Here is a 20,579-nt window from a genome sequence, read left to right as displayed (position 1 = left end):
AGACATCAAGTCCCCTTTTAAACTCCTCTATGGATTTTGCCATCACCACTTCCTCCGGTAGAGAGTTCCACAGTCTAACTGCTCTTACAGTAAAGAACCCCTTTCTGTGTTGGTGATGAAACCTACTTTCCTCTAATCGTAGCGGATGTCCTCTTGTTACCGTCGTGGTCCTGGGTGTAAACAGATCGCGGGAGAGATCCTTGTATTGTCCCCTCATGTACTTATACATGGTTATTTGGTCGCCTCTTAACCTTCTTTTTTCTAGAGTAAATAGTCCCAATTTGGATAGCCTCTCTGGGTATTCCAGTCCCGTCATTCCATGTATTAGTTTAGTCACTCTTCTTTGAACCCCCTCAAGCACTGTGACATCTTTCCTGAGCACCGGTGTCCAGAATTGTACGCAGTATTCCATGTGAGGTCTGACAAGTGCCTTATATAGTGGGAGGATGATGTTCTCGTCCTTCGCCCCTATTCCTCTTTTGATGCACCCCAAGACTTTATTTGCCTTTGCAGCGGCTGACTGGCATTGGTTACTCCAGTTTAGTCTATTATCCACTAATACCCCCAGATCCTTTTCCATATCACTTTTCCCTAGTGGTACCCCATTAAGTGAATATTTGCCTGTATTACCCAGCCTGGCCACTGCAGTGGTAGCAAAGCGGTTTACTTCCTACAAAAATCAGCTCACCGCATGAGCACAATGGTCTGGCGAACAGCTGATCAGAGGCGATTCCAGACGGCAACCCCTTTAATTATATATATATATATATATTTTTTTTTTTTTAAAGACATTTTTGTTTCCGCTATTCACAGTTGGCTCTTGGGCTCTATGTCATTATCTCGCTGCTGTAATTGTGGCTTGACATGTTTATATTTTGCCTCTGTAGTTATAAAAATCCGTGGCACCCGATTCCCGATTATCATCCTGTGAAGGGGCCCACCATCTTGGCAAACATCTTCTATTGTTCTGTCTATAGAGTAGATTTTTTGGGTCTGTCCGGTGACATCAGGATCTTTGGGGTAGAGTTCATCTCCTGCAAGATAACAGAAACATCATGAACATTTTCCTCACTGGTCTTTTCCCTACACCGCTACTCATTAATTGGTGTAGCATCATCAGTATGGGCTGTCGGTACTTCTGCAGTATAGATGGGGACAAGAAGCAAGGAAGTAGTTAAAAGGGCTGTATCAAAATTGCAATTGATTCCCTGTGCACAGGATCTCAACTGGATAGGGGATAACGTGCTGATTGGTGGGGGTCTCACCACAGAGATCCCCACCAATCACGAGGGTCCTGTGTCCCCTGTCCTTCTCACTGCGGTATTGCTGCACACCCATCAAAGGAGACTGAATGGAGTGCTGGTCCAGCAAGCACACTACTCAATGGGGCCACGTAGATACCCGAGTGACACCCACTGAGGTATTTCCATCAGATCCATGGAAATCAAAAAGAAGTAGCACACAAGCAGCACTCACTCGTTGCCCCACATGGGCGTGATCCAGTGGTGCAAAGCCTTAAATTGGAACCCGGACCACAGTTCCACAATCCATAGAGAGAGAAAAAATGCATAGGCAGCACTCGGATGCAATAAAAAGTATAGCAAACTTTATTCCTCTGTCATAAAACTTGGCTGCAATGTTTCGACCAGTCTGCTACCGGTCTTTGTCAAGCATAACCAGCTAAGGCAACAATACATGGTATAAATAGCAGATAACATAAACATCAACCAATAAATACATAGAAAACACAGCTGTAAATAATACCGTATCCTAATTACATACATAAATCCAAGGCATCACATATCGCACCTGGTATGTGGTCCTCCGTCACTCCTTCATGTCTAAGTAATACCGGCGTCTAACAGTAATCACCGCGCATGGGATAGACCAAACCTTATATCTCTTATATGCATACTGCCCCGGATTTGATATGTTCATTTCCCCTGATAATATATGTTTGACACTGAGGGATATGTGGGCACTGTTAGAATATGGGATGGCTTATCTCTTATCGCCTATATGGGGCCTTATTATATGTATATTTATGAAGTAAAGCTGCTATACATATTGGGTGATACTATTATATCCTGTCTGGCTGACATTATTTTTTGTCATCTATGAAGGGTTCCTATTTATGACAACGCTATGCGATAGTGTTGACCTCTGAAATGGAGTGCTGCCACGTCGACACTACAATGTATGCCATCCGAATATGAAATGGTTTATTATTAGAGATGAGCGAGTATACTCGCTAAGGCACATTACTCAAGCGAGTAGTGGCTTAGCCGAGTATCTCCCCGCTCGTCTCTAAAGATTCGGGGGCCGGCGGGGAGTGGGGGGGGAGGGGGGGGGAGAGCGGAGAGGAACGGAGGGGTGATCTCTCTCTCCCTCTCTCCTCCTCCCCCGCCGCCAGCTCCCCCCTTCTCCCTGCCGTAATTCACCTGTCGCCGGCCCCGAATCTTTAGAGGCGAGCGGGGAGATACTCGGCTAAGGCACTAATCGCTCGAGTAATGTGCCTTAGCGAGTATACTCGCTCATCTCTATTTATTATTTATTTCTATGGTCCCTTGGATTGTGATAAGGGTGATGTCTAGAACAGTATCTGTATGGTTTGTTTGTTAATATGCTCCCCCGTTGACATAGTCTCACTACCCTGTGATGCTTGTGACATTATTTGCTTGGTTGTTTTGCTCGTGAGCTCCCTTAGTGACGTAGGCTCATGTGTGCGTCTGGGCGGGCCGGGCTATTATACATGTGTAATGGCTATGTGGGTTGTGATCTGCTAGAGAGTCCTCTTAGTAGTGTCCGCTCATTATTATGGTGATGTGTGCCTCAGGGCGGGCCGGGCCATTGTACATGCTTAATGGCTATGTGGGCTGTGATGGGCCCTGCGCATTTCCGATGGATGTGTCAGACTCCGGAGTGTAGTGACATTCCAACTGCTCGCGAGATCCCAGCATCTCACGCGCATGCGCAGTGAGCATTGCTAGACGCCGGTATTACTTAGACATCAAGTAGGTGACGGAGGAGCACATACCAGGTGTGATACGTGATGTCTTGGATTTATGTATGTAATTAGGATATTATTTACAGCTGTGTTTTCTATGTATTTATTGGCTGATGGTTATGTTCGATCTGTGGAGATCAATGGAGTGTTGAACGCATATGATCAGCCAGCATTCCCTTCATGCTGATGTTACTGCGGGGGCAGAAGTGATCTCCACAATGACAGACAGAATGGGACATGGGAGTCCTGTTTTGCAGATCGGCGGCGGTGTCAGAAGTGGGATCCAACTACGGATCAGCAAGTTGTCCCCTATCCAATGGAAATCCAGGATTGGGGGGAATTACAGATTGCCAAGTGTCCCTGGTGAAGTAAACTCTTCCTCTTATACTGTTTCCCAGAAAATAGGACACTGTCTTATATTATTTTTCACCTCAAAAGAGGCACAGCATCTTATTTTTGGGGGTGTCTTCTACTTACCTAGCCACTGGTGTCTGTGTCCCTCGTGCTGGTCCCCATGCTGCTGCAGTGCTCAGCGCTGACAGGATTCTCTTCTCCTGGTAATGGGGCTTTGAATACTCTGCTTTCAGTAAGTGCTGTGATTGGTTCATCAAGCACCAGCTCTCTTTGGCTGGTGCTTGATCCAATCACAGTGCTTATGGGAGGTGGGGTATTCAAAGCCCCATCACCAGAAGAGAATCCTGTCAGCGCTGAGAACTGCAGCAGTGTGGGGACCAGCGCAAGGGACAGACACTGGCGGCTAGGTGACTATAAGCAATAAGGTAAAAAAAGCAATAATCACCTAGCTGCCGGCATCTGAGTCCCTTGCGCGAGTCCCCACGCTGCTGCAGTTTTCAGCGTTGACAGGATTCTCTTCTCGTGATGGGGCTTTGAGTACCCCGCCTCCGTGATTGGATCGAGCATCAAGCAATCGGAGCCGGCGCTCGATGAACCAATCACAGCCATTCAGTGATGTCATTCACTGAATGGCTGTGAATGATCAAGCACCGGCTTTGATTGGCTGGCGCTCGATCCAATTACAGCGCTCTCTTACCGGAGGCGGGGTATTCAAGGCCCTGTCACCAGAAGAGAATCCTGTCAGCGTGGAACACTGCAGCAAGAGGGGACTCATACATCATATTATTAAATATTATGTATTTCTATAGGCACTTCTGAGTGCAGAAATAAATGTCAGTCTTGGGGCCTTCACAAGACCCCAGGCTCTCATGACACCAAATGGAACCTTGTGATCTCATAGCAGGGGGGCTGTTTAGGCCATTTAAATGCAGCTGTCAGAATTAACAGTGACATTTAAAAAGTTAACAGCAGCTTTAAGAGTTCTTTCCGATCTGGCCTCTTGAAGGCAATCATAATGCTTATGTAGCCCTAGGTAAAAATGAGTTTGCCATCCTTGATATGTAGTGATTAAGTGGAACCTGTCACCTCAGAACAGCAGCTTAAACTAAGTTATGCTGCTGTATGGGGAGATGGGGATGTATTTCTTTGACTGCCTGTCCACCGGCGTTGCGGTAGTCCGCTGCGAACATCCTCCAAGGGATACCGCCACCCCGGGAACAGGAGTCAGCAGACGGATTTCCACTGTCAACCTGTCTGACAGATAGGCTGACCGCAGAGAATCATGGCCGGCCGTGAGTGGAGAATCGCAATGATTCTCAGCTCGTGGACCAGGGGGTGGAGAATCGCAATGATTCTCAGCTCGTGGACCAGGGGGCGAGTAAAACTATGGAAAGCGTGCATTGTGTTTCCCGCGGCTGGATTATCATCGCGGGGAACGCAATTCAATAACGCCCGTGGACAGGCAGCCTTACTCACCCACACTGTTCGCCAGTCAACACAGTCTGAAAAATCGAACTCTTCTCAGACTGCCGCGCGCTCCTGTAGCAGTCTCTGCAGGAGTGCACACAGTAGTCTAAAGAGTCGGATTTTCAGACCGCATGCAGACTTCACCAGCGGACAAGCGGGTCCCTATATAGCACTATAACTTACCGTAATTTATAGTGTTTTTCCGAGGTGACAGGTTCCCTTTAAAGCTAAATTCACATACCTTAAAGTCTCATACCTGGCAGCGTTAACACAACGCCATCCTTGGCGTATATAATGATAGCGCAGAACCTTTCACAGCCTTCCAGACTACGATGGAGAGCGAAACGCTGCAGATCTTCAAGGTGCGCGAAGTTACACAATCTGCTCAACTCATAGATCTGAGGAGGGGGGATCCAGGCATTAGTCTGAGATTTGTTTATAGCCTCCTTAGGTGCCCACCACTGAAATATCACAAAGCAATATATTACTGTGTTATTGAAATAAATCATATTCCAGAAGATTTCACCGATCTGCTCCAGATTGGTCATAATGAGAAGCTTCATGCATGAATATATGTATTTGAACTTGCGGATGTTATCTGTCAGTCCCCAATACTCTTCTGATTTATTCAAAGGAAGTACAATACAAATATAGTTGACCATGACGCACCAATTACATGCACGCCCCCCCCCCCCCCCCCCAACATCATAACAACTAATGATTGGCTTAGTTATAATAATGCTAATGATTAACATATGCTTACGTCCCAGGTGAATGTCGCTATGTGAACATGTAATTTCTATATACCCAAGTAGTATAGACTTTATTAATATTACAATTTGCACCATAGGAACTTCTCATAGATAAGAAGTTCCTCCCCTTGATAGCTAGTGCTGGGAACCATGTGTGGAAGGTTTAGCTTCAACATTGTACTTGCACATACCAGGGTATAATACTGAGCTCGTTAACCATTGAACTGCTAGCTATTTCTTATGAAGGTGGATATGACTATATATATATATTATATATATTGTAGGGGTGCACTGCAGAGAGTGGCCTGTAGGGGGCAACAATCAGTCTGGTGCCTGAGACAAGAGGAAAAACACCCCACAGGTATGGTATGGAATGGAAGATGTATGTCACAGACGTTGTTAGCTTCTGTGATGTAGAGCAGTCCAATAATACTCCAGGCCAGATCTTCCACCTCAACCAGCAAGCTATGTAAAGGGACAGGTGGAACTAAGGAGGAGGTGTGTGTGTCTGGGAGAACCAGACTTCAGTTGTAAACAGACTTGTGTGGTGACCAGACTTCTGGTAAACTTGACTTCTGCTGTGAGCAGAGAGACGCTGTGGACAAGGCGCTACGTTGTTCCAGCAGGACCCTTGGGGAACGCCTGCCCTAGGACTGGGGTCTGGAGACACTACGACTTAAAGACCAGCTGCGCTCTGGACAAATAAAGGTCTGTGAAAACAAACGGACTTATTACTGTTTCCCTCAGCTGTGGACTTACTTGCTCCCCCTGTGGACTATGGAGGGTAAAATTGAAAGGACTTTTGCAAACTTTATTATTTCTCTGGAGACCCAGTCATTTATGTTCTGCTAAAACTTGTATGAATAAACTAAAAAAGTAAAAGTGACAATTTGGCATACTGATTAAGCCCCGTGTTGCTACAATATATATATATGTATATATTTGCCTAGGCTGATTTTAAGAAACACATTTATTATTATTACTAAGACAGTCCCTGCTTTTGTTTCTTATAGCAGTCAGGTCGAATGTCTAGGCAGGTACTTACACATGCCCTAGTGGCAAGTGCCGGTATTCCTACACTACTTCCCCAGATCCTCCAACCGATGTTCTCATAATATGCATTAAAAGAAGTATCATAGGAAGGAACTGCAAGAAGAAAAGGTTGATCAAACGCAGATTCAGCTTCAGTGTCAGTAGTCAATGGCAAAGCATCATCAGACATAACAGGGACAGCTTTGTCAATAGTCTTTGGGAAAATTCCTTGAAGGCACGGAATAATGCAATTAATAATAACAATGTCAGTAAGAATAGTCACTAAAGCTCTAGCAAAAGATGAAATTCGGTGGCTCCATCTGCCAAAAGTATCAGTCCACCAGTCATTAAAAGGGGTCGGAGATGCCAGAATTTGCTGCTAGCTCTTTAAAGAGGCTAATTAGACCCTTCAAAGCTTTAGTTATGGAACCACAGCTGTGAGAAAGATAACAGGGATTGAACAACCTAGGAGAAAGCATATGTTCATCATGGTGGGAAGACTCTCTTGCAACGAGATGCATGTATCCAATTGGATTTGTCTTTCCAGCTGAACATCTTTAGTGGTGGTCAGGAACACTTGTTATGGTTATGGTAACCACACAATCTCCTAGTTTCATAGGATGAGTTCCTTCTAAGCTGTTAGGATCTGGAAGCAAACACTATTAGTTAAGTGTTTTGTAAGAGCAATAACACAGTTTGTCAAGCTACCATGCTGCATCTGGAGTTATCATGGAAAATAAAATCCTAACCTTGGAGCCGACCCAAAAAGTACCTCATATGGGCTGAGGCCTATTCTGTCATGTGTGTACCTTATGGAGAAGAGTACCGGGGAAAAGTGTCAGGGAACTGGGGTCTGGATGGGTGGAAGTCCCTGAAACTACCTGCAACCCCTGTCTCTACCTACTTACCCCCCTAGGCTAAGCCCTAGGGCGACAACTGGGCGACAGTCCCTAGCCTCACTAGGGATGTGGGGCAGGAGTCAGACTCACAGACAAATTCTGAGGGACAAACAAACACAAAGGCAGGTCAGACAATCCGGGTCGACAACAGCAGTATAAGGTGTCAGGAGAAATCGAAGTCGAGTCCAAGACAAGCCAGAATCAGGGCAACAATCCAAATAACACGGGTGTAGCTGGAGACCAAACATACACTGGCAATCTTCATAAGGAACTGAGCAGTTTAAATGCTATGAGAACTCCCGCCTCAGCAGCTGATTGGGTCCGGGAGCCTGACACCAGCAAGACCTAGACATAAGGCAGCGAGTGCAGAGACACAGAAATCCAGCAGTGAGTGCAGAGCATGCTAATCAGGGTGTCATGGCAACGGGGACGTAGCACGGGGCAGCATCCGCCGTGTCCCAGAAAACCCATAACCCAGGTGCCACCCTCTGAGCACGGGAGCACGCACCTGGATCCGGCGTCCGGGACCCTGGCAGCCAGGGGAGGTCAGAAGGACCAGGACTCCCCTCCGCCATACCCCAGCAGCCCGGGTGACAGGACTAGCGGTGCGGGCACAGAGCCCCAGACAGCCACCGGTCCGGACAGGAGGTACTCGGTCTATGGTCTATTGAGCTCTGCCATGGCCTTCTGGATTGTGGTTTCTAAGGTACCATTTAACCTTTCTGCTCTACCACTGCTTTGTGGATGTTAGGGAGCATAAAAGGGCAGTTCTACCCCCAACACTTTCATTACTTTCTGTATCACTTCTCCTGTGGAGGGAGTACCCCGGTCACTTTCAGTTGTTTCTTTTACTGTGTACCTGTATACCACCTCAGAGATCAGTTTTTGGTGGTGGCATTTGTGAGTGGGTAGGCCAGAGTGGCTACCCTGAGAACGGGCTAGGCAGACCAGAACAAACTCGTACCTGGCCACCCATGGCAGTTGGAAGTAGTCTACTTGAAGATGCTGGAACGGGTCGTCAGGATGAGGGGTGTACTGCATGGGAGCCTATACAGACCTACCCAAGTTGTTCTGTGCACAAATCAGGCAGCCCTGTGTGTATTTAACTGCAGTGATGCTAAATCCTGATGCAGACCAGTGACTAGCAACCACATCTGTCATAGCTGTTTTGGACAGGTGTGTATTTCCATGGGAGGCCCGGAGCCATGACAGGATAGGGGCCCGTGGGAAACAGAGCTTGTTGGATACCATCCATTTCTCTGCAGGTGTCTCTCTGCCCCTCTTGCTGGTTCCCATTGTTTCTTTCTCCCCCATCTGGTTGCCTGCTTTTGTAACTGAATCAACAGGTCATAATCCACCGGGTACCGCCCCAACCCCTGAAGGATCAAGTCTTTTGTGTAGCTGTCTTCACAGCCTGATCAGCCGGGTGATTTACGGTTGCCTCTTTTGTGCCATCCTTGGAGTGACCTTTTGTTGCATTTTTCAAGCTACTCTCTCAGGCAGCAAGAGGGCTTCCATCAGTGCTTGTACACCTTTTCTGTTTTTAATTGCTTTTTCATTTGCTTTCAAGAATGACCTCGCTCTCCAGGGCTCGCAATTTGGATGCTCAGGCTTACATGCAAGATGGAAGAGGTTCGGCGTTGACCACATCATGTAAGGAAAGCACAACATAACCTGTATAGAACCTGCCCTCTTGACCATACCTCGATCCATCAACAAAGAGTGCAAAATCAGGGTTATCTAATGACTGAACAACATGTCTGAATCCCCTGTCTCCTGGACCATTAGCTAGTGCATAGTCACGTGTATCAAGCTAAGAGGAAAAAACTATCAGGTGATTATAACCACTTTCCTCCTTTTCCAGAGGCAGCAAGGACTGAGGGTGTTGCAATGCTGGCACGTTGAGTGGCCAGCTCAGAAAGCCTACAGCAGACCCACAGAAGCATGAGATAGTTCACACCAAACACAGTAGGATGCGCACTGTTCACATCAGGACATAAAGATATGCTTGAAACAGGCACAACACAGAAAAAGCTGAGTGTAATGAACAAACAAACATCACTTGAAAAGCATTAAAGTGCATCAGTTCAGTTTAAATAGGGGTGTAATGACTAATGAACCCCTCAGGTGAGCTCAGAAGAAGAAAGCTGGGTAACCCTCTCAGTGGTGGACAAAAGCAGACAGGAAAAGAAGAGGGACGCCAATGGCTGCAACAGCATCACACAAAGAAAAAGTTACAGAAGTACTACAACTCTCCTCAACCTGTAAATGTTTGTAATTCCACAGCAACCACTAATATCATTAATATTTTGCCATAATAGGAACAATCATTTCTTCCACAGGACATTATCACACTGAAAACACAACACGAACACCATTTAGCAAGTATACACACATCCAACCAATCACAGAACTGACGTGTACACAAATAACGCAAGAATGTACCTTAAAATCCCTATATTTCCTATTTTTAAGACAGTATAATTCACTGGATTCAAGTTTCTATTCCATTCATGCAAGAGTACCACTGCAAGATTTTGCAAGGTCAGTCACACACTACTTCTTTCTGCTTATCTATGAGAAGGGGGGCTGTGCCCACAGCTCCTCGCAAGCACACATTCCTCCTCTCACTGAAAGTCAAAGATTTGCTTAACGACCTGATAGCAGTTTTATCTATTAGGGAGTTGCATTTGCAGCAGTTTCTTTATATGTGACTGTTAGTCATTCTCTTTTCAACCACCAGCAGTGCATCTAATTTGGGGACAGCAAGAGCACAGAACCACCCAAACTGGAAAAAGCATCTAACTTATATGTAATTTCTACAAGAGGGTGTATATAAGCATAGAGACACCTTTAAAAATTGATAACCAACCTGAGCACCGTTTTATATCACCACGTATACTGCAATTTTGGATCATCTTGTAAATTGTTACAGATTTTCTCCATTATGGACCAGTCTGTAGTATACATGTTCACTTTGCTAAATACAAGCCTCATCTGCATGTAGTGAAATGCCTGACAGTGACCATATACAGTTTTACTATACCTGCATGGTCAGCAGGTATGTGGAACAGTTTACTGTCTGAATTATACTCCAAAGCTGCACTCACTATTCTGCTGGTGGGGTCACTGTGTACATACATTACTTATCCTGTACTGATCCTGAGTTACATCCTGTATTATACTCCAGAGCTGTACTCACTATTCTGCTGGTGGAGTTACTGTGTACATTCATTACCTATCCTGTACAGATCCTGAGTTACATCCTGTATTATACTGCAGAGCTGCACTCACTATTCTGCTGGTGGAGTCATTGTCTACATACATTACTTATCCTGTACTGACCCTAAGTTACCTCCTATATTATACTTCAGTTCTGTGCTCAGTCTTCTGCTGGTGGAGTCACTGTATACATATATTACTTATTCTGTACTGACCCTAAGTTACCTCCTGTATTTTACTCCAGATCTGTGGAATCCCTACCAATTCAGAGTTCATGCAATTTTCCTTCATGAATTCTTCTATGTAGGGTCATTGATGGTGACAGTTGTCACAACTTGACATGTATTTCATGGAGCGTGTCCTTGTGCTCCTCTAGAGTCACGAGTCGGAGGGGACACAACTCCCCGTCAGCAAGTGACCTACAATATCTAAATGTGCTCTATTATATGAAGCAGACAACACCTGTATACCTGTGGGCACTCACTTTAAAGGTGGTCACTTCTTTCTGGTCCTCCATAGTGTACGGCTTCCTTGGTAAGCAGCAGATGAAGAAAGCTGTGTCAGAGCGTCTGAGGGTTACATTTTTAGGGGTCATGGGGGTCAGCCAGTTGGCCCATTCCTGAAGGGCCCAGATGTTAGGGACACATCGGAGCTCTTTACACATTTCGATAAACCGCAAGGGATCACTTTGAACCTCTTCTCTCCACCTAGCTATCACTTTTCCATCCTGTTCATAAGCAGCCATGAAATTCTGGTTGTCCTCGATACTGGAATTTTCAGGAACCACCAACAAAATACCAGATTCTTCAAAGGTCTCCCTTATAGCGCAGATCCGGAAGGCCACCTCACCAGGGATCGGAGAGCCAAACTTTGTTCTGTCAGTGATGAACATGGGAGGCCTACTGTAAGGAGGCTGCTTCACCACCCCAAGACCAAAGTTAGGCTTCTGGGCATGTCTCTCAAACACTTTCACCCAATCGCTGGAGAAATCGGAAGGTTCAGCGACTCCCCCAGGAAACACAAACGCTTTGGGGAAGAAACCGCTACTCTGACTGCGTTGCACTAAAAGAACTTCATAATCGAAGCTGGATTTCTTCTGTTGACTGTGCCAGGGACCCTGGGGTGTGGATTTTGGTATGGCGCTTAGATGTTGGCATCCGGCAGTTAATATCAGGGTGGCGGCTTCCCGCCAGTGCTTTAACGTGTTGTTCATTTTAATAGCTTGGCTTTTCTTGTTGTCTAATATTCTTAGCAGAAGATGACCTATTGTGACCGTGTCTGGAACTGGATGCGAGCCGCATTGATGAGGCGCTTCCTGTAAGTAGAAAAGCGAAGATGTATCATGTCTATCTGCTGCGTACATATAGTTTGTGATACACCAAATACCGTTAAAGATTCCCCACAACCGTCCCAAGGTTCAGAGTTACGCCACATGCCCAGAATAAGGGACAGCCGCCCCACTGACTGCCACCCAACTGTTATTCCGGTGCTTTACACAGGAGAGACAGTCATTCAATTGAATGAATGTGGAGCAGCTGGGGACTGTTCTGGCCAGCCGGACGTCCCACTTCTGTTCACATTTGACAGTAGTCTCTCAAACATAGATCGGCTCCCGTTTACACGGCCCGACAGTTGCTTGGTTTTTAGTTCTACTAAAAACCAAGTGACTCCAATGTGTCAGAGAGTTCTCGCTCAGGGTCCTGTTGGTGACTGTGTGTACACGGGACAATTATCACCAGTGTCTTATGTAAAAGTTACCTTAACCCATTAGTGATGGCCAATACGCCTTTTTACTGGCCTCACTAATAGGCTTAAATCTGCACATACATCATTTTAAGGTGGTGGTTTAGCGGAGTACTGACAACCAGGCTCCTGCTCTAACCACCATGACAGGAGAAACCTCAGATGCCGCAGTCAGTAGCAACTGCAGCATGTAAGCAGATGACAGGGTGAGGAGATCATTTTATTACCCATCGGCACCCCATAGTGTGATTACAAGCTACCAATGCGTTCCCATGGTAGCTGGAAGCCTAAGAAAAGCCTCCATGTTTCCCATGTAACTCCGCCTACTAGGCCCCGCCTCCAGGAGGATCTAATAAGCTGCTGTCATAGGCATGGTAGAATGCACTGCAAAAGTAATGACCTGTACTATCCTAGCAATAAAATAATCGCCTCTTCAAGTCCCCTTGAGGGACTAAAAAAATAATGTAAAGAAAAGGAATAAAGTTTAATTTAAGGAAAATCCAATTTAAAAAGTAGGCATTTTTCCCCACAAAACCCCTTTTTAAAATTAATAAAATACCAAAGAAAATGTTTTTTAAAAGTAGCGCATAATAGGTATTACCACGTTCATAACGACCTAGACAATGAAAGTATGCTGTTGTTATTTATCACAAATTGTGAACTCCGTTAACATAATTTTTAAAACTAACGCCAGAATTGCTATTTTTCTGTTTTTTGCCTCCCAAAAACAACTGCAGAAAGCAATCCAAAAGTCCCATGTAACAGAAAAATAAAAATGTTAGAATGCAGTTTCTTTAAAAATGTGTTTTTATTGTGCAAATTCAGAAAAAAAAATTAGATAATGTTTATAAATTTGGTATCGCAGTAATCGTGCTGATCCAGATTTTAAAAAAATGATCACGTTATTTTTACAGAATGGTGAACACCGTAAAAACAAAAGCCAAAAACAATGGTGGTGTAGTGGCCCGGTACAACGGGACCCCTTCAAAACTGCATGCATGCATTTGTCTATGTGATGTTAGTGTCTTTTGTGTTGCATGAATGACGTGTATTGCGTAGCTGCAATACTGAAAGGGTTAACTGTCTGGTATGTAAGCTGACTGTCTGGAAAATGTATCCATTTGTTTGACACATTAGGTTGTAATATATAAGTGACTGCAAGGTGTGTGCAGGGGGGGGGGGTAGTCCAGACTTGAAGATGGTTGAAAGAGTTCTGTTCTGGAGAGCGCAAGAGGACCACGCAGGTACCTCCAGCCTGTGTGGCCCAGAATGGAAGAGGCTAAAGGAAGATTTTGATGGTTGCCGGCGACTACTACCCCCAGGAGTCGGCAGCATGTCTACGTTCAACAGTGAGTGTGTACCGGTAGAGATGAAAGTGTGTTGGCAGGCCCAGGACCTATAATTAACTAAGACTGTCGTTTCACCTGCTTACCCGTGTGTGTGTGGATTTACTCCGCCAACCAGGGAATTCCCCCATGGAAGCTGCGCGAGAGAGGATTTACTACACCACATAGGAATCCCTTGCGTCAGAAGAAACGGTGGCGTCACGTATGACACAAAACAGAACTAAGGTAATCTAGTATAGGGTTCCCTATTTATTAAAGGGGTTGTCTCGCGCCGAAACGTTTTTTGTTTTTTTTTGCTAAGGCCCCCCGTTCAGCGCAGGACAAACCCAAGGGATGTGTTGAAATTAAAAAAAAAAATGTACTTACCCGAATCCCCCCTCTGCAGCTTCTTCCTTCTTTTCCTCCAAAATGGCCACCGGGATCTTCACCCACGATGCACCGTGGGTCTTCTCCCATGGTGCACCGTGAGCTCTGTGCGGTCCATTGCCGATTCCAGCCTCCTGATTGGCTGGAATCGGCACACGTGACGGGGCGGAGCTACGCGATGACGCGTGGAAGGGGGCGTAGCCAGAACGCCACTCGTGCCCGGACCGACCAGAAGGGAGAAGACCCTTCTGCACAAGCGCGTCTAATCGGGCGATTAGCCGCTGAAATTAGACGGAGCCATGGAGACGGAGACGCCAGCAATGGAGTGGGTAAGTGAATAACTTCTGTATGGCTCATATTTAATGCACGATGTATATTACAAAGTGCAATAATATGGCCATACAGAAGTGTATAACCCCACTTGCTGCCGCGAGACAACCCCTTTAACCTGCCCTTAGCCTTTGGACATGTCCCCGGTTACCCTCCAGGTGGGAGACGGTATAGCCACTGTGACAGGGCCCAAACTCTACCCCACTGTCTCCTAGGCCACGGCCCGCTTCTCGGACGCTGCAGGGCGAAGTTAACTTGGCGTCACAAATAGGATGAATCTCATGTGCCTGTTCCCAACAAGCCACTAAAAAGCCACAAAAGAGACGTTTTCCCGCCATTGGTTCAGACGCGATAGATTTGTGCCTGCGCAACAGTTAGAGAAAGTTACTTCCGGTTCTAGGGCCCCTGTGTTTTCTCAGACATCCAGGACAAGATCCCTCCGACTCTTATATATAGGTCATGGATCCTCTGGGCCTATAGATATTTGTCAGAGTGGTGCCAGACTAAGTTGTGTAATCAAGATGCAAGAAGAAAACCTTGATTCATACGTAACATAGATGTGCTACAGATTACAGAGAGACTGTGTGATGTTGTTAGACCGTGTGGAGTTGCCTGCATTACACGGTGAGCAACAAATTGTAAATGTGCACTGTGACAATACTCAGAGCCAAGATGGCGCCCAGCCCTCATGTTCTATGGGAGGTGGTGAGTTCTCCTTCAATGGAAGTGTTTAAACAAAGGCTGGACAAATATCAGCCTGGGATGATTTAGTAAATCCTGCACTGAGCAGGGGGTTGGACCCAATGACCCTGAAGGTCCCTTCCAAATCTACCATTCTATGACTCTATGAAATTTCCAGCCCGTAAAAAGTTCTTGCCAAGGCTGAGGAGGAAGTAGGGAGGGTTGTCCCCACCACAGAGCAACAGTCTGCAGCTGAGGACCACCCAGATGAGGAGATTCCCTCTGCCTCTAGCGTGCCGCTGGACTTCTCACAGAGAACACATCTACATCTTGGAAAGTGAGTGTAAGGGTTGTGCTCTCTGGGATCTGTTGTACCACAGAGGTTTCTAGCAGCACAGCCTCACAGGTGTTGAATGATTGAGCTGGCTGGGTGTGGTGTTCTCCTGCTAGCCAATCACCACCAGCCTGCAAGAGGAATCTGGTTTCCCTTCACTCTAGGGTTTGTTTGTTTTGCATGCCTGTACATGTGTTATGTGGGTGAACAATGTTGTGTCCAGTGTTTATGCATGTGGCCAGAAATTAGGTGGGAACAGTCCTGTTTTTTGTATATGGTGTGAACAGTGTCAAGTTCTGTATGTCTGTGCAGGTGACTAGACATGCGGAGTGAACTGTCCTGTTCTATATGGTTGTGTGTCTGGCATGCTAACCCTAGTGTGATTTGTGTTCTGTGTGCTGGTCTGTTCTGGTTCCGTGTATTAACCATTGAGGGATAATCAGGACCGAGGTTCAAGTGCGGGGCCTCCTTTATTGAGGCGATCACCCCGCTTATTAGGTATGGCCCTTCTATGCTCCCTTCAGTTAGGGGTCAGTTGTCTTGCTAGTGTAGGGATCCATCAGACAATGAGGAGCCTTCATCGCAGCTTGTTGGCTTATGTATTTTGGCCAATATATGAACCAATACCTCATACTTTTATAACTATAACATCTGCTTATGTGTACAGGTATGCATGGCGAGTGTGTGTCGTCAGTTGGTTCCTGTTTGTGTCTTCTGCCAGTATGTCTAGTTTGTTTCTGTGTCCTGACTCTGTTTCCGGTGGTCCCTAACCCCTTCTGTGTCATGTTCATGTGTTCCCGGTGTTTGTTTGCCCACACGAATGTAACAGTGAGGATACGGCTGATTACACCTCTGTGTGCTGTGCTCCAGTGGGATACCCACCGGAGGTACAGGGGCTGACGACACCCCCGAGGTAAGGGCCTTTCTATGCCCAAGCCCATCTCTTTGTTCTTCTGTTGGCGTTAGTTCTTGGAGCAACATGCCCACACCAACCGGGTTCAGTTCCGAGTTACAGGAATCAGAGGATTTGCCAGTATGCCAAAGTACCACTTGGTGTTAAGAAACTCCCGTGTTGCGGGACTTTTTTTTGTGCCTTCATAAAATTTTGTTTTTGTCTTTTCTGGACAATTCTGAAAAGAACTTTCGTTGGTTACTCCTTTTTCTCTTTTAAAGTTTATCCCTTAGAATAAGTGCTACGTAAATTTTTGCAAATTGTGTTTGTTAAAATGTGATATTTTTTCCATTGCATTCATTATAAAAGAGAAAACGGTGTTATGCAATGTTTAAGCTATTGTGCAGGAGGGTAAAGTAAGAGTGTTGAGTAAAGTTTGTTTGCCTCTCTAGGGAATGTCTGGTTTAGTAATTGTATGCAAATTGAGTGGGAGGTTCCTGCTGCAAGTCCTGCTAGTCCCTGTCAGTGTGATGAAGTGGTATGGCCAAACTACTGAAAAATCTGTTAGGCTGGACAGAATCCAGGATGCACTAACATTGCTATGGGACACTAGTACATGGCTTTTCTCCCCAAAGACTACAAGAAAAAGGATGCAACACACCGCAACTAGACACAAAATAGAGAAAGGCTTGACTGGTAGTACTGAATATAGGATAAGCGGAATCATTCATCACTTTCCTAGAAGACTGTCTCATGAAGAGTAGTAACCTTAGGTAAATACTCCCTACTAAGCTGAAGAAGAAGACACTAAGGGGTTAAAGGGGGTATTCTGGTTATATCAAGTTATGAGATAACTGATTGGTGTTGGCCTGATCGCTGGGATGCACACGCTGCAGCTCCATTCATTGCCAGTCCAAAAAAGGCACAAAATACCCTTGTTCTGGCAATAGGTAATCAAACCCCACCGATCACACAGTTATCCCCTATACTGTGGATAGACAATAATTTGATATAACTGGAAGAACTCTTTAAGGGTGACTACCCACTACAGTTTTTTTCACTGCGAAATTTGCAGTGTTTTTTTTTTCTGCAGGGGTCTATGGGCTATGGGACTTGTAAAGTTAAAATCGCGATTTCATGGTAAATCACGATTTTACACGATCGCGATTTTTACATTACAAGTCCCATAGACTCCTGCAGAAAAAAAAACGCTGCGAATTTCGCAGTAAAAAAAACTGTAGTGGGTAGTCACCCTTAGGTGGAATATTCTGAAGACTGGAAGAAGAGGACTGCATAGAACAAAAATTTAAGCTGTTTTCCAACTGTGAAAAGTTGTTTTTATAAAATACTAGCTTACCCGTCGCGCGTTGCTGCGAAGACAGACATACATACATACATTCGTTTTAAAATATCTAGATAACAACCAATCACAGCGCAGCTTTCAAATTACCTCAGCTGTATAATATATAACAACCAATCACAGTGCAGCTTTCATGTTACCTCAGTGGTATAATATATAACAACCAATCGCAGCGCAGCTTTCATGTAACCTCAGTAGTATAAGAAGTAGCAACCAATCACAGCACAGCTTTCATTTTGCCTCAGCAGTATAATATATAGCAACCAGTCACAGCACAGCTTTCATGTTACCTCAGCAGTATAATATATAGCAACCAATCACAGCACAGCTTTCATTTTACCTCAGCATTCTCAATATGCAGCAATTGTCAAGCGAAACGTTCGGTGGATGCATCATTTTGTAGTTGAACACGCCTCCCGTTGCTCGTAATGCCTTTTGCTTTCGTGCTTGAGATGGAAATCAAACAATCTTTGTCTGGGGGGGCATAACTGTCGACGACGCTCGCACGCGCGCCACCTATCGTAGGATAGATGTACTATGCCAGTAATCTTCCCAGGAGTGTACTCAACACCTTCCCAAAGTTTCATGGCGATCGGATGAATGGTGTAGTAGCGCATAAAGGACAGACAGACAGACAGACAGACATTTATATATATATATAGATGACATCAGGAAGTGAGAGAATTAGATTCCGTACGTAAAATTTGGATGCTAATTCTTTTGCGCTAGAATTGAATAATGGAGTTGGGACCCATTAGCTTTTCCTATTTATGACATAATCAATGCCCGTGCCAAATTACATCGTGAAGTGAGAGAATTAGATTCCGTACTACGTAAAATGTGGACGCTAATTCTTTGGCACTTAGAATTGAATAATCAAGTTGGCTCCCATTAACTTTTCCTATTTATGACATAATCAATGCTCACGCCAAATTTCACGTTTCTATGACATTGGGAAGCGAGAAAATTAGATTCCGTACGTAAAATTTGGACACTAATTCTTTTGCGCATAGAATTGAATTATCAAGTTGGGTCCCATTAACTTTTCCTATTTATGACATATTCAATGCTTGTGCCAAATTTCAAGTTTCTATGACATTGGGAAGCGAGAAAATTAGTGGCAATGATGGAAATCGAACGATCTACGTGGGGGGGGGGGGCGTAACTGTCGACGACGCTCGCACGCACGCCATTTATCATAGGATAGATGTACTATGCCAGTAATTTTCCCAGGAGTGTACTCCACAACTTCCCAAAGTTTCATGGCGATCGGATGAATGGTGTAGTAGCGCATAAAGGACAAACAGACAGACACACAGACAGACAGACATTCAATTTTATATATATAGATTATAAAAAAACAAGATTGTTGTACTCACATACAATCTCCCTCTCGTCGCGTTCTTCAGGACACAGCTGAAGACTGTTCTTATAGCTACTGCAACTAAGAGACTGATACTAAGCCGAAAATGTATTAACGCTTCCTACTAGTTATACCCCTCCAGCATTCACCATGCTAACCAGTTTTTATGCAAGCAGCCAAGCAGGATACACAACAGTCAGTTGGACAATGTGACAACCAACATTATTTAGAACCTGTGACTCTCTGCAGCACCGCGTGCAACTGCTAAGACAACACTCCAAGGAGGAAAACATCAGTAAGAATACTAATAACTGACCGGGTGGTGCTGCGTCCCCCAATGAAAGAGAGAGAGATTTTATGGTAAGTACAAAAATCTTGTTCTCTGGTTTGTATCATTGGGGGACATAGCTTAAGACCATGGAATGTTCCAGAGCCGTTCCTCGGGTTGCGGAAAATTATAGAAAAGATCCTCCTGTAGGAATGACAAGAGATGGGAGAGAAACGCTTAGGATGGAAATTGCGTTGTTCACATCAGTAAAATAAGTTTTTCCAAACGCAATGACAAACCCAAGAAGAGGAGGGTTTTCTAGCCTTCATCATGGTTTGAATGACTGGTTCCAAACATCTACGGGCTCTCAAGACCGTGGCTCTAACTGCCACACCATTAAACGAAGCATAGACAAATTCGGGTGGAAGAGAAGTCCCTGTAAAGCGAATACTCTTTCGCCATGAGGTTGGCGACCGGTTGGCCCTACCATCTACAAAGTGCTCGAAAGACTTTGTAATGTAGTCCCCACACGCCACAGTCAACTGAGCTGAGGATGTGATTGTTCTGATTGGTTCATGAGCGCCGCGGTTCAGCTAATCACAGCATAGCATTGAATGGCTGAGCCGCGGCACTCGTGAACCAATCACAGTCAATCAATGTGATGCTGTGATTGGTTCATCAAGCGCCAGCTCTGATTGACTGAGCCCGATGCTCGTGAACCAATCGAAGCAATCACTTGCTGGAGGCGGGGTTTACAAACTCTGTTACCAGCAAATGATGCTCTGTTGGCGCTGAGGACACTGAGGACTGCATGAAAGCCTGCTGGAAACCAGCATGAGGGACCCGGACGGCGAATGCTAGGTGAGTATTGCGTTTTTTTAAATGTAGCATAGCTAGGGCTTATTTTCAGGAATAAGCCCTAGCTCATTTATGTGTATATATATATATGTATATATATATATCTTTTTTTTTTTTTTTTTTACTTTAATCATCTGTGTTGGGCATAAAAAGTCTGCCACATGGATGGCATATGGACCCATTTCATTCTGTAAGGCAGTGTCCACACTACTGAGTTTCCCACCCCACATAAACTGCATGGAAAAAATCATCATATGTCCTTTTTCTTGACCCTCTCGTGGACGAGAACGAGGGCAGGCAAATGC

General features: G+C 45.2%; 1 protein-coding gene across 3 annotated transcripts; it reads right to left on the bottom strand.

Moving 5' to 3' along the window:
* Positions 1-243: 243 nt before the first annotated feature.
* On the bottom strand, positions 244-19,283 carry NUDT19 (nudix hydrolase 19). Of its 3 annotated transcripts, none has more exons than XM_066583968.1 (4): positions 19,165-19,283; positions 11,218-12,048; positions 5,085-5,289; positions 244-1,034 (listed from the first exon to the last, which is right to left on the bottom strand). In XM_066583968.1, exons 2-4 carry the CDS (start codon positions 11,944-11,946, stop codon positions 808-810), a joined length of 1,161 nt encoding a protein of 386 aa, XP_066440065.1. In that variant the 5' UTR covers positions 11,947-12,048; positions 19,165-19,283; the 3' UTR covers positions 244-807. The 3 variants fall into 3 exon arrangements, with proteins under 3 accessions (XP_066440065.1, XP_066440066.1, XP_066440067.1); XM_066583969.1 differs by having other exon boundaries at positions 5,085-5,226; XM_066583970.1 differs by having other exon boundaries at positions 971-1,034; positions 5,070-5,289.
* Between the last annotated feature and the right edge of the window lie 1,296 nt (positions 19,284-20,579).

This window comes from Eleutherodactylus coqui, chromosome 11 (genome assembly GCF_035609145.1).
Source record: "Eleutherodactylus coqui strain aEleCoq1 chromosome 11, aEleCoq1.hap1, whole genome shotgun sequence".
NCBI classification, from domain to species: domain Eukaryota; kingdom Metazoa; phylum Chordata; class Amphibia; order Anura; family Eleutherodactylidae; genus Eleutherodactylus; species Eleutherodactylus coqui.
The sequence above is the reverse complement of the archived record's forward strand: the minus strand, read 5'-3'. Positions and strand labels throughout refer to the sequence as shown.